At 38.7% G+C, this 14793-nt stretch overlaps 1 protein-coding gene across 8 annotated transcripts in view; it reads right to left on the bottom strand.

Annotated features, from left to right (window-relative positions):
* The window catches only part of mef2cb (myocyte enhancer factor 2cb), a 238311-nt gene that overhangs the window by 139833 nt on the left and 83685 nt on the right, over positions 1 to 14793 (bottom strand). For all 8 annotated transcript variants that reach the window (XM_080189151.1, XM_080189155.1, XM_080189147.1 and 5 more), the window contains one exon: positions 7183 to 7366. In XM_080189151.1, coding sequence (XP_080045277.1) covers positions 7183 to 7236 — 54 coding nt within the window. In that variant the 5' untranslated portion in view covers positions 7237 to 7366. The remainder of the gene's footprint in view (positions 1 to 7182; positions 7367 to 14793) is intronic.

Raw genomic sequence — 14793 nt, 5'->3', positions numbered from 1 at the left:
GTAATCCTTTCTTTGCATTCCCCATAGTTTTTCTAAATCTGCTCCTTTTTCATTGAGTACACTTTCACATTATATACTGTATTCCTCTTTTCTACTTCTACACGTGGTACCCAGCCCCTACCAATTTAGTTTAAACCCTCCTGAATGGTAGAATAGGCTCAAGGGGACTGTTATGATGGCAACTGAGGGTACAGGGAATAGTCGATAGATTTCCCTGTGCTTTATGGAATACAAACTGTCTTATGGAGAAGGCATAGGTTTGCCCAAGCATTCAGCTTTTAAATCTGTAACTTCACTATTGTCGGGGGTCCAGAGGTGTTGAATTACCTAGCTGTGAGCTGTGGGTGCGGTCTCCTTCTTCATATATAATAAAGGGTGCATGGTGACAGGAAACTGGCGTTTGGCTGAATTATTACATGGACTGATTGGCCTAATTCTGCTGCTATTCTGTCTGTTTTAATGCTTGTATGAAACTCTCATTTGACAACAACTCTCAGCAACAGGTCTCAGATGTCAATCCATGATGTAAAAGAACACTGTTCCAAGGTGATACCTTGTTTAAACTATTAATTTTAATGAAGATCCCTAGACCCACTGTGTTTTATGCATTATTAAATCACTCACTGTTATACCAAAATGGACATTTTAAAATTTCCAAACATTGAATTTGAAGCACTGAGCTTTGTTTAGTGAGGGGAAAGAGAATTATACCTACCAAGCAATCACTTTCACACTAGGATTTTTTTGAACACCGTTGGTGGGCTCTGAACCCACCTACCTCCCACTGATCTCACTCTAGCTGCTGCTGCGATTGCTCTTTTATGCTTCCCACTGAATTCACACTGATTTCACTCTAACTGCTATTGCCCTGCTCTTTTATACTTCCACTTGCCCCACACTGTTCTCATTCTCACTGCTCCTGCCTCTGCTGTTTTATCTCCCCAATTGTTTTGCTTTGTTCTCGCTCTGCTCGCTGCTTCTACCACTGCTCTTTTACCTCCTCTGTGACCTTGCTCCCTTCTCTGATACTTTCATTCATCTCTCATCTCCATTTTAACCAATTCAGGTTTTACCTATTCTTTAATATGTGTTTTAAAAAGTGGGGTATTTGTATGCCTGTTAATTTCGGTTTCTTTCAGGATTCCTTGTCACATTTAATTTTACATATTTCCAGAACATTTTACCACTCTATTTATTTTTTTTTAAAGATTCTCCTCTTTTCTTCCTTCATTGTTTACTTTCTAGACCTTTTTCCTTAATTTCTCATTCTCTCCTATTTTCATCATTTTTAATCACAATTCCAGACCTTGTGATCCTCTTCATCAATTTGTTGGTTTCTAACTTCTTTATTTATCCTGATCATTCTGAAACTTAATTTTTTTCTATATTTTTATGATGCAAATCCATAATTTCATTGATAAAAATATCTCATTTTGATCCATTGCCCTGTTTGTCATTATCTCTCTCCACCTTGACTCAGCTGGTTCATTCATCTTTCCAATTTGCATAATATCAAGATCTATTTCATTATTCATAACTCTGCCATAGGCATAATGCTTGAGGAAGGAGTTCCATGCACATCTTAGGAATTTCACTTATCTTTCTCTCTTTATTCCCTCCTTATCCCAATCAATGAGCTGGTAATTAAAATCTAGAACAATAATTTTCATATTTCTCCTTATCCGATCTGTCTATAGATTTCCTCTTCTATTTCTCTCCCACAATTAAAGGTCTATAGTCCAACCCCAGTGATTTAACAATCCCTCTTTACAAGCTTTCATTTCTATTCGTAATGACTCCACATGAACCTTTTTTTTGTGAACATCAGTCTTGACTGCTGCATATAAAATTGAATGTTAGCCGGTTGCTCTCAGGTCAACCCATTCACTGTTTAAAAAGTTTATTTTTGTTACAATCATCAATCAGCCCCTTTTATAAGATTTTATAAAATCTTTTATAAGATTTGTCTCTAAAATTATGTTGCGCTGAAGATCTTAGAGTCCATGATCTTAGAGACACATGGACTCTAAGAGGGAAAATTTCAGAGCCTGAAAGAGAAGGAGAATTTCTGGCTTCTCTTCTGGATGATGACCTGATGTTCCAGGATCCCACCTGATCTTCCATTCCTGTTAGGGATTTTGCGCTCGACACGTCCAAATAATTCACTTTAGACTCCAAAGAAATTTTGGGATGGTATGCACTCATCTCCAGTGATCATGTCAGCAGTCACAGCAGTTTTGACCTCAACAAACTGGCCAATTTTCAAACTAATAGTGCCTGCCTCTTTAAACAGTTAGGTTCCATTAAGAAAGGTACAGGTTCAATGTAAAACCACATGCCGATCAACTCCAACTTCAGCTGATGTGAGTGAAGGAAGACAAATTGCTGGCTCATGCAACTCCCACTGCTCTCCCATTATTCCCCAAATTTCTGTGATAATGGAGAAGGAATAATTTAAATTCCACTGCACATGTAAAATGTGCTTTTGAGGCCTAAGCATTAATAATTATAGCACCTTATTACATCCTCAGGAAGTCCCAAAACATTTAACACTAAATTAATTGCTTTTTGAAGCATTGTCACTGTTGTCATTTGGGCAATCATAGCAGACAATTTCTTTACACATCACAATGTTGCACATCTGGCAAGTGAGATTCTTCTGGTGCTATTGGTTTGAGGAGGAATCAGAACACAAGGAGAATTCCCTGCCCTTCTTCAAATACAATCCCAACAGTGCACAAGGAGGCTATTTGGCCCATCCAGTCTGCACCAACAACAATCCCACCAAGGCCTTATCCCCAAAAGCTCACATATCTTACCCTGCTAATCCCTCTAACATTCACATCCTGGATCACTAAGAGGCAATTTAGCATGGCCCATCAACCTAACCTGAACATCTTTGGCCTGTGGGAGGAAACAGGAGCACCCAGAGCAATTCTGTGCAGACACAGCAAGAATATGCAAACTCCACACAGATAGATAGTGACCCAAGCTGGGAATCGAACCCAGGTCCCTGGAGCTGTGAGACAGCAGTGCTAACCACCGTGCCACCGTACCATCTTGGACATCTATCTGAACAGACAGAAAACATCTAAATAAAAAAAAACAATATTTCAAACCAAAAGCACTCCCTTAGCATTGCACTAAAGCATTAACCTACTTAATGTTTTGGGCCAGTTTTGGGGTCTGAACTCAGCTTTCTGACTCAGAGGCAGAAAGTGCTACCAACTAAGCCAAACTGACACACAAGTGAAATGTACAGGAAAATTGCGACTGGGGACCTAAAATAAAACAGAAAGTGTTGAAAATGTGCTTCAATTATGATGGTGCGTCACTGTTGAGTCACCTCATTCTCAGCTGCAGTTCAGAAAGTAATGGGTTCAAGACCCACTTCAAAGGTATTCAGGATCCACTCTAAAGACTCCACAGCCATGAACACAAAACTGAAGTTGACATTTTAGTACAGGACTAGGTAAATGGTACACAGTCAGGCAGAATGTTAAACTGAAAGCCTCTCTGTTCTTTTAGGTGGATGCAGAAGATCTAGTGCATTATTTATTAATAAGAGCTTGGGCAGTGCTCTTTTATCCTGGTCAATCAAGATCACAACAACAGATTATCTTGTTATTTATTTCATTGTTATTTGTGGGACCTTGCTGTGCACAAACTAGTTGCCATGTTTGTTTACGTTGTAACAATCACTTCACCAAAAGTACTTCATTGACAGTGAAGCACTTTTGGAATAAACCATGGTCATAAAAATCACTATATAAATGCAAGCTCTTTCTTTACTTGAAACATTAATATATCTGTTTCTTGTAGATACTAACTAAACATTCTTTTTCTCTATATTTCAAATGAATTAGTTTTTCATCATTAGAATATATTTTACTTACACACTGGAAACTGAAGGACACTAAACTATCATAGAAACCCTACAGTGCAGAAGGAGACCATTCAGCTCATCGAGTCTGCTCTGACAACAATCTCACCCAGGCCCTAACACACAAGCCCACATGTTTACCCCCCACCCCCCCAATCCCTTTAACCTACATATCCTGGAACACTAAGGGGTAATTAGCATGGCCAATCAACCTAACCTATCAATGGTGCATACGAGGTTAAGCTGATAAGCATGAGCAATCACTCCTAAAGACTAATAGTCCTCTTCATCCTTCCACTGGGATCCAGGCAAGCATATCTTACTCAAGGTGTACTTAATTTTTCTGGCCCCCCAACAGAGTCCTTTCCCCAGCAAGGCTTTGCACAACGAATGAAAGCAAACAGTTGGAAAAAGCAACTGCAAGCCTAGAGTACAGCTGCAAGACAGCAACGTAAGCAGGTCATGGGGAGTAAAAAAAATGGGGACCTATGTTTAGTTTCTATTTTTTGATCATTCTTGGCCCCGTTCAACCCACAGGGTCCAACCATAGGCCTTTATGTAGACACAAATGTTTATTCAGGGTTGCCAGGAAATTCTGAAGTAGCAGAGTTAGGGCAGAGACTTCAGAGTAAATTGTTCCTTTAATCTCTATGATGACAGTAACATTTTTAACAATTTCCAACCAGTAACAAAACCATAAGAATTAGAAATAGGAGTAGACCATTCGCCCTATTGACTCTGCTCCTGCATTCAGTAAGATCATGGCTGATCTGACGGTGGCCGTAACCCTACTTTCCTGCCTGTCCCCACATCTCTTCGCTCCCTAGAAGATCAAAACCTTGTTTCACTCTATCCTGAATATATTCAATGACACAACCTCCACTGCATTCTGCGTGACAGAATTCCAAAGACTAATAATCTGCTGAGAGAAGGAATTCCTCCACCTTTCTGTCTTAAATGGAAAACTCCTTATTTTTAAACCACACCTCCGGTTCTAGATAACCCCTCCCAGGAGAGGGAGCATTCTCTCAACATCCACCCTGTCACATCCCATCAGAATCTTATAGGATTCAATAAGATCATCCTTCATTCTTCTAAATGCCAATGCGTACAGGTCCAACCTGGTCAAATTTTCCTTTTAAGACAACGCCTTAATCCCAGGGATCAATCTAATGAACCTTCTCTGGGCTGCTTACAGTGCAATCATATCCCTCCTTAAGTAAGGAGAGCAAAACTGTACATAATACTCTAGCCTGCATCCAAAGACTACAAATTGTTGGAAATGGATGAAAATGCCACAAAAGTTTATAACTAGGTTTGTTCAAGTTGCATTACAGTGTAGTTTAAATGTTTCTTGGAAGTTGTTTCTTGGCTCTTGTCATACCAAGCTGTGAACATTAATTCTTAGTGTTTTTTCTGATTATCAAGAATGTCTTCGTCAGGAATGGGAAGCTATCAACACCCTAACAAGCCAATTGACACACAGTATAACCTGCTGTGCTTTTCTGTTGTGATCTAATGATATTACTTCATAATATCCAGCACAATAATATGAATTCCTGCATGAATTATCCATATAATCTTTTGAGAGGGAGGGGTAATTAATACTGAAATGAGGGCAATTCTGTGTTATGTGTGCAACTGAGTGATCGGAGGTCGATCAGACTCATTTCATGGGTGATCCTCGTGACAAGTAGACAGAAAAGACTTTAACCCCAGCAGACTGGGCAGGATTTGAATCCAAGTTGGAGATAACGCATTAACTCTTGAAACTACCCTTTTCCTTAACTAATTTTGTTTTTAAATCTTTTAGTTATTTAGGAGAGGAGTGTTTGTGTGGGGCTGGAATACTTGCCACACCATAACAACCTAAAATTGTAATGAACAATTCAATATCATGTAAGTGAGAGAAAGTTGCTATGATACCATCAGCACAAAGAATTCCAAACGTGCCTCATTAGTTACCTTAAAATGCAAAATTCTTTATATTTGCATATTTATGCAGAATTTGGATGCGACAAAAGTGAACATCATCAACTCCCAAACCATTGTGGCATTTAAATAAACTACTGCTCCTCAGTTCCAATATACATACAAAATATAAAGGGATACCTAATGGTCGTTATAGAGACAGAAACATGTGGAAAGTATGAAAATAAACATTGCTTCTCTTCACTGTAATTTTTTATAAAATATATCTTTGAACTCCCAGTTGACGCAGTCAATTGGTTGAGTTGGAAATGATGATTTAAAAACTAGCGTTAAAGATCTTAATTTCAGCTTCCAACTGTAAACTATTTAAAGCAAGCAATGAGGTAGTTGGATAATGGCAGCATTATTGCTTTCTGACTTGGCTTGAAGAAACAACCAGCCTACAGGGAAAAACATAGAACATATCCATCATAAATCCTAGCTTGGTTTGTTCTTTAAACAATTCTTCCCTCCAAGCTGTTCAATCCCTATACAAAAAGTGTTGTTTTATTAATCCAACCATGTACTGTAAATCGTTGAGCACATGAAAATGAAATTTGTGCTTTGATTGGTTTCTTTCAAAACAATGTTCTGAGGGATACAGAAATAAAAAAATTATAGCATCAGAGAGATTAAGTAAATCAAAAAATAAATGGAGGAAGGGATTCAATAAAACATAAAAGACTGAGTGGAGAGCACTTTGATTGTCTCCTCCTCCTGATTTACTCTGGTACCCACAAAGCAATTACACCATGTTAAAACTAATATAATCTAACTTTTCCAATGGAATGCAAGGAAGGTTGCCTGAAAATTGAAAGCTTTTCTATTTTTAATTTATTCTGAGAACTTTCAATTGTATTGGCATAAATTATTACTGCCCATATCTTTATATCCAATAGATTTTACTGCTGAAGTAAATGTATAATGTAATGAGAAAGTATTTATTTTCTTTAGAACACACTAAAATAATTAGCATGTATGTTTGGGATCCACATTTTAGAAACTGAAAGGAAGCCACAATGCAAATCAGTATCAATTCCAGTTGCCAGTTCAGTGGCGCATTTAATATGTTACTTGTACCAGCAACTATTAAAATCAATATATGCAGCTGGTAGTTTTAAATTTTATTTTCAATTAACTCTTTAATGTAATTAGGACATGGGAAGGCATTTGCAACAGTCATTGCTTATTGTTAATGAGCTATAAAAATTTAGTGATTCTTCAAAGCAAAATCAACACAAAGAACACAAAGAACTACAAAATAGAAATTAATCCAACATAAACTCCCTGTAATGACTGTTCTAAAAGGAACTGTAGTGGCCGCTCACCTGTCTATTTCGTTCATCCACAATCCGCGTGATCTGAATCTTTTTTCTCCCCATCCTCGCTGTTTCTCTTCTCTCCTCTTCTTTAATTCCTGTACTTTTGACCTTAACTCAATCCCGTTTTCTCAATACAAGTCTTTCTTCTCACTCCTTACTTCGTTCAGTTCACAGATTCTTGCATCTGTCCCTGTGTGTATAGTAAAACAGTAAATTTTTGTTAAACAGGACACTTGCAACTTGTAAGCAAGGTAAAAATGAATGGTGTCAAAATTCCAAAACTTCCATTGTTTCTGGAAGATTCCATTTTGCAGGAGTAAGGAAGTTTAGTGGAAGCAACACCTGACATCCCCATTCAGTATCCCCATTGCACTGGCTCAGTAATAACCAGGGATGTATCAGTAAGATGAAAGATGGTGCACCTCATATCAGAAAAGCAGGCCAGATCCTAAAGAAATTTGAACAATTTTTTTTGAAGAAGTGGATCAACACTTTCATGGGGGACAGAGGAGGACAAAATTAGAGCTGGGGAAATACCCATGGCAATCTTCCGATGGTGGTGGGAATTTCCAGCTACTTGAAACAGATTACATCAGGAAGGACATAACAAGGTGACATATGACCCTTCCTGCCTTATATGAATTAGATGTCCGCTCACTGATCTAGCAATTTGCGTAAGAGTTAGCACTGATTCATTTAGAGGTGAACAAGGTAGGCTGGTTAGAAAACTCCCAGTTTTCGAAGTTGTTAGGCCCCTAGCCCTCACTCTTCAAACCTAGTCACTATCCCCCCAAACCTCCAGTTATTAAACTGTACAATAAGATGTTACTTTTTTTTGTCAAATCTATGCCAATTCTGATCTACTGCCAACTAAAGCAGTCAAACATGTATTTTTTTAAACTCTCTGACAGCTGTTGTTTGTTTTTTTTTAATTTCAAAGAACAGGGCTTTAAAAAATTATCAGAGTTATACTCTTTAAGAGGGATTACATCTACTTCAACTTGTGACTCACACAGTGGGTAAGGTCCTTAGACCAGCCAAAATGGGTTCTGTCTGAGCACAGCACTCAGGGTTTAAATGGCCTTGTGGAGTTCAAGTTTCCTGCTTGTGTAAATTATGCTCCTCCCCAGTCTCCACCAGCAAAAACTGGACCTATCAAAAATGATTGGGGGAGTTCTGCATTTGTGTTCCAACTGCCATTTTTAAAAGGTCCAAATGTTGTAACTAGGTTTCCTGGCCCAGGACCCTCGATGTCACCCAATCTGCAGTGCATAGTGAGTCTGTGGTTAAAATGCCATCAGGATCTGAGTTTGCGACTTAGGTTAGGCTCAAATTTCTTTGGGGGTCTTCTTTATATATAGTTAGCTAAAATGGTGACTTTGGAAATGTGGCAGCAACTCATATCCCACTGCCATCTTAGTCCTCCCATGCCCACAGTTTCCTGCTGGGCAGGGAGTTAGATTCGGCCTTTTATTGTCTCAGAATAAATTAACTACCCAAAACAAAGTAAAAATTGGTGCCAACAATTATGCCAATTCTAATATATGAAATTACTTAATTGCACAGAGAACATTTCTGAGGAATGGCATACACAGCAAAATTAAGAAGATTATACTAAGTTATTGTACTTCTCCACAGACCCCGCATTAACATCAGGTCTCAGGAGGTTTTGCTACTGCAGTGCACTGATTGGTTCAGTTCACCGATTATAGCATAGTTGACTATATTAGCCTGGCTGTGTGGTCTAAAAAAAATGTTTCCCAGCAAAGTATTCTGTAATGTTTCTCTGTTAAAGAAGTAAATCATAAACTTAAGTCGCACATTGGGCTGGATTTAATGGTCATGGTGCTGGGCCCATCCACCAGCTGGAGAGCTGGCAATCTTTTTCCTGGGCACTCCAATGCAATTAAAGGCCAATCAAACTTGACACCTGGTCAGCGTTGATAGTCTTGGACTCTACAGGGTGGTATTTCTCAACTCTGAATGTTGCACATCATACAGAGTCCATAAGTGCCATCAGGAATCGGTGGGGTTGGTTTAAAGGGTGGGGAGGGATCTTCCCAGATGCCGGCCCTTGTTACTAGGCGAATATTTCATTGAGCACAGGGTGATTGAACAGAGAGCTGCTGCTGCTGCTGCTGCTGCTATCAGGGTATATACCTGGCAGCATGACCATGTGATGTGGGATTCCCCCACTTAAAGTAAGGCCTCAATTGGCTTCTGGGCTGGTTAACATCCTCGTCTCTTCCTTCTCCCTAGGAAGAGACAGCTAGGGGGAATTGTGAAGGGACTCCGCTCTCAACCCCAAGCTTTTCCATCCCATTCCTTTGCCACCCGGCCTGCTTCCGGGGTAGTAGCAAATTCCACCCACTGTTTCCGTAAGATAACCAGCTATTGCAGCATATGCAAAGTAACAATTGTATCACAGCTAACGAAATCACAATGTTCCCCAAGTAGGAAGGAAAACATTGTTTTTTGGATGTGACATTACAGATAATGACATGTTCATAGCTATGCAAATAACATAACTGTCGTTGTCATTCTGCTGGAATGAGGAATTTTAGCAGCTTTGAAATTTAAAAAAAATTGTATCAAGGCAAAATATCATTTGAATATGAATACTCTGAGGAACCAAAAGTTACATGATAACTGAGTCTTCCTGTTTTCACAAGAGTGTTATTTATTTGGCTTTTTAATACCCAGTATTATATTTTGGGAAATTTTTTTTTGCATAAAAAACTCCAGTGAGTGAAATCACTGAATTATATTTTCACTTCTCTTTTCAATCTAGGTGGCATCCTGCACCATGGGTTATTGCCATTCAACGAGATTTCTCTATTAAAATCTATTTCCGTGACAGTATTTTTTTTTGGATTGTGACCAGAGACTGATTTGTATCTCTCGGCAACCTGGTACAATTCTTCTGTTTTATGTCTACTCCGTGCAGGTACACTATCATAGAACTAAAATACAAATTCATTGGACAATAATTTCCTTCAGCAGACCAACTAATGGTGTCTGCAATTAGTTGGGTTTGCCCTTGTAATGTTTAGGTTTTAAAAATTCCTGAATGACACATTGCTGAAATTGTCGTACCATGATTTTGATAGCAAAATATGGCCTATTTGAACATAACTTTTGAATGAAATGAATATGGTTGTTGACAAACAAATCTGAACTTTTGCGATTCACACAATAATTACAGATAAGGAAGGACATTTGGCCTGTCTCATTCTCCTCCTAATACTTTCCCTGGCTTTTTTAAAAATTATATCTCTGCGCATTACTTTGTCACATTTTTGAGTATTAAAGGTGCAAAATAAATGAAAATTGTTCACTGATTATTGAACTGCAATTTTAAATTATGACTTCTTGCAACTTTCATGAAGGAAGTTAAAATTCCTTTTTGTTTAATGGCAAAAATATTCCTAAACAATGGTGGAATTTAATGAATGCCTGCCAATGAGGGACAACCCACAAGCAATCCTGACAGGGATTGATTTTCAGGCTTCCCGCATGGTGATGAATACCAGTGGCGGCAGGATGAAGAATTTCCCACCTAAGGGCCTCAAATTGACAATGGGGTGGGCAGGCCTTTCATCAGCTTTCTCACCATAGACTTAATCAGAACAGAAGCAGGAAGATGGTGAGGTTCCCACATCCTCACCCTTCCAACTGATTGGTGGCAGGGTGGCAATCAAAACTACCACAGGGAATGGCATTAAGTTCTGCCCAATATCTGTATTACAAAGTAATACCACAGAGATATAAAAGGAAGCCATCATATTAAGAAATGAGGCTCTGTGGAAATTCAATGGCCGGAATTCTCTGCCTGTTCATGCCCCACCACTGCTACAAGCGAGGACAGAGTTTGACACCCAGATAAATCTCCATTCACTGCAGCAGGACCAGAGAATCCTGCCAGCATGAACAGCCGGAAAATTCCAGCCAATATATCAGTTTCAGATTATGTACCACGGTGTCTTGGAAAATAATGCACACGGCAGACATATTACACAAGTTTGTGTTCTCTTCGTTTGCACTCATTCAGAAATTCATTAGGAAATTTGTCATGTCAGCTGTGACTCTCACCAACTTTTACAGATGCACCATATAATGTACTCTTTCTTGTTGTGTCACAGCTTGGTATGGCTCTTGCTCTGCCCAAGACTGCAAGACACTACAAAAGGTCATGAATGTAGCCCAATGCATCGCACAAACCCGCCTGCCATCCACTGACTCTGTCTACACTTCCCCGTCTCGGCAAAGCAGCCAGCATAATTAAGGATCCCAAGCACCCTAGACATTCCACTTTCTTCCATTAGGAAAAAGATATAAAAGTCTGAGGTCAGGTACATTAATACGTGTGACAATACTAAATCAAATCAATCTTCGCAGCTTTCTGGCAACAACACATGAGGAGTTAAGGATTGTATCATTTCAGAAAAAAATCTTCCTGCTACAATAACTCAATGCAACTGCAATTCAACAGCAATGTACTTAAGCAACAATGTATTTTTCTAAAAACTGACCAGCTGAAAAGACAACCCTCTTTGGCTGGCACTCACCAATTGTGTGGGAGCAGGCAATTGCTGACAGAGACAGCTGGCGCACAACAACCAGGAAAGCACTACAAGTTTGAAACAAATGGTTGCAAGCTAGAGGAGTTTAAGATGGAGGGGAGAGGCCATGAGGCACTTGAAAACAAGGATGATGATTTTTAAATTGAGGCACTGTTTAATTGGGAGCCAATGTAAGTCAGCGAGCATAGAGGTGACAGATGAATATGACTTGATGTGAGTGAAGACATGGGCAGAAGAGCTTTGGTTGGTCTCACATTTATGGAAGGTATAATTTGGGGTGTTAGCCAGGAATGCACGGCCAAACTCTTGATGTAACAAAGGCACGGAGCAGGGTCTCACAGCAGATGAACGAGTCAAGTCATCAAGAGGCAGCACTGCAGATGATAAATAGAAGTGTAAAATGCAAATATAAGTAATGATATTCCAATGCCATGAACCTCAATCTCAAATTTTGTTGCCACTCAGTCACTTAAGCACAGTGCTATTGAATGAGATGAATGTGATAATTGGTTTTGTCAGAACTTTCACAAAATCCTAGGATAATTACAGATGAGGGAGACCATTTGATCCATTGCATGTCATCCAGACAGATTAACCCTTAAGTTTTAAGTCCCAGAATTCAGCATCCAATTCATTCAAATGATTCAAGGCTTTTCACATTTACTACTCTGGAAGCACATTTTATTTGATTATTCTTTGCATTAAGAACTTCCAATGCTTCAATGTCACACTTATGTCTCTATGACCAGAACTGAAGACCGAAGGTGCCATTTGACCACAACGCTGTATAACCTGAATACTATTTCCTTTGCCTTGTATTTCAGTGATTGGGTTATAGAGTTCAATATTCTACTGACTACTGATTGTTGCTCTGCATTGGTTGAGTGCTATGAACACTGATTCCAATGAGACGTGAATGGTCTTTCTCAACTCACCATTTTAAACCATTCACGTGCCCATTTTTCCTTTCCATGTATAGTTTCTAACTTTTGTATATTTCTTTATAAAGTAATTGAGTTGGAACAATAATTCTTCACCAACAATAGTTAATAATAAGCGTAAAAATAATATACTTTAAAGCTACCAAGGAACAAATACAAAAACAATATTAACGTGTGCAAACTATTAAAATATATGTGTTTTGCCTTGGATCATGCTCTGCTTGCTGCTCAAGAGAAAACCAATACACCATACAACACAACTCAATGAACTTTGCTAAAATGTTATGGTACTGCTGGCTTGAATATTACTTCTGAGCACTATTACACATATGCAACATAGTAAAATTTCAACACCTTTCTTAGGCATCACTTCAATGTAAAAAGAGCGGGAACATCACCACCTGGAAGTTTTCCTACAAGTCATACACCATTCTGACTTGGAAATATATCACTGTTCCTTTACTGTCACAAGGTCAAAATCGTGGAACTCCTTTCCAAACAGCACTGTGGGTATACTTACACCATGGGGACTGCAGTGGTTCAAGAAGGTAGTTCACTCACCATCTTTTCCAGGGCAATTAGGGATGGGCAATAAACGTTGGCCTAGCCAGTGGTGCCCATATTGCTTGGATGAATGAAAAGAAAGCCAATTGTAAAATCCTCAAAAACAAGAAGCCAGTTGACATCTGCAACAATTTGTCACTATCTTCCTGCATCATCGTGTCTGTTTGATCAAGACCATTAGGCACTGGAAATAAAGTAGTTTTAAGTGAACTAAAAATACATACTGAATGTTGGTAAATTACCATCGAATAAAACTCGATTCCTTTTTATGAATATTTTGTGACATGGAAATGAAAGCCATCCACGGGACCAAAAGGATTCAGGGAAATTATAGGAAGATATAATAAGTAATACAGCATGCCAGGAGATTACAGGACTGTAATCTTTCCTCACAGCTGAGATAATAGTTATAAATTGTGCACGCTGTGCTCTAGTGATTTCTGACATCATCACAATACTTCAATTAAATTGCATCCTTGCCCTGCCTTGATAATTCATCAAATTTATCCAAATGAGTAGATAAACCATCCACCCAGGAAAATCCCAGGATCAACTGTCAGCTTTAGCTAATTTCAGCTGGGGTTGCAGCTGAGGTAGTGTGACTGCTTTCAGTCTTGTGAATTAAGGCCAGAAAACCTGCAAGAGTTTCCATTTCTAATGCCTGGCCGATGACTCCGATTGGAGGTGGGTGTCAGTGTTATGCTTTACGTGATGGCTCACACAGTTAAATATCATCACTCACTGTTGAGTTTGTTCAAGCAATAATAAACCCGGGGTGGGGAAATAAAAAAGGAAAAAATAAATAAAATGGAGATGGTGCTGATGGAAGTTAATGTCAAGTTCAATCCTTCAAGAGAGGGGTGAAGATACTAATTATAGTTGAGTTATACTATTGTCTTTATGCAGTAGAAAACAACAAATTATATAAAAAGAAAAATATAAATAGGCAAGGGAATACAGTCAAATATCTAATGTAATTTTAAAACATTTTGTTAATATACTTCTTTCATTTTTGTTTAAAATAGTTTTATGACAGTAGGAAACTTCAGTTGCCAGGAGCCTTAATAAACCATTCATTCCTGCTCTTGTACCATCACTTCCAACAACAAATATGAAGTGTTCCTGGACTTCTTTACCTCTAAGATTGAGGCCATTCATTGAGCCACCATTTGTGCTGCCCTTTCTCTTTCCCCATCAAACCACAGATCGGACTGAAGTTTCGTTAATGAACAGAAAACAAAGAAGAAATATATGAGCCATTTTCAGGTTGTCAAAATGTAACTAATGAGGTGCCATAAGGATCAGTGCTTAGACTTAAATGAAGTGCCTATAAAAGTATAAAAGTGCGGAATAAAAAGTACAAAAGCTTTGCTTCAATTACAGAGCTTTGCCAGACTCAGTTTAAAGCACTCTGTACAGTTTTGGTCTCCTTATGTAGGAAAGGTCATACTTGCGTTTGACAAGGTACCTCACAAGAGGTTATTGCAGAAGGTCAGGGGACATGGAGTTGGGGGTAGGGTGTTAGCGTG

Source organism: Carcharhinus amblyrhynchos, chromosome 5, assembly GCF_965287045.1.
Source record: "Carcharhinus amblyrhynchos chromosome 5, sCarAmb.v2.hapA, whole genome shotgun sequence".
Taxonomy (NCBI): domain Eukaryota; kingdom Metazoa; phylum Chordata; class Chondrichthyes; order Carcharhiniformes; family Carcharhinidae; genus Carcharhinus; species Carcharhinus amblyrhynchos.
The sequence above is the reverse complement of the archived record's forward strand: the minus strand, read 5'-3'. Positions and strand labels throughout refer to the sequence as shown.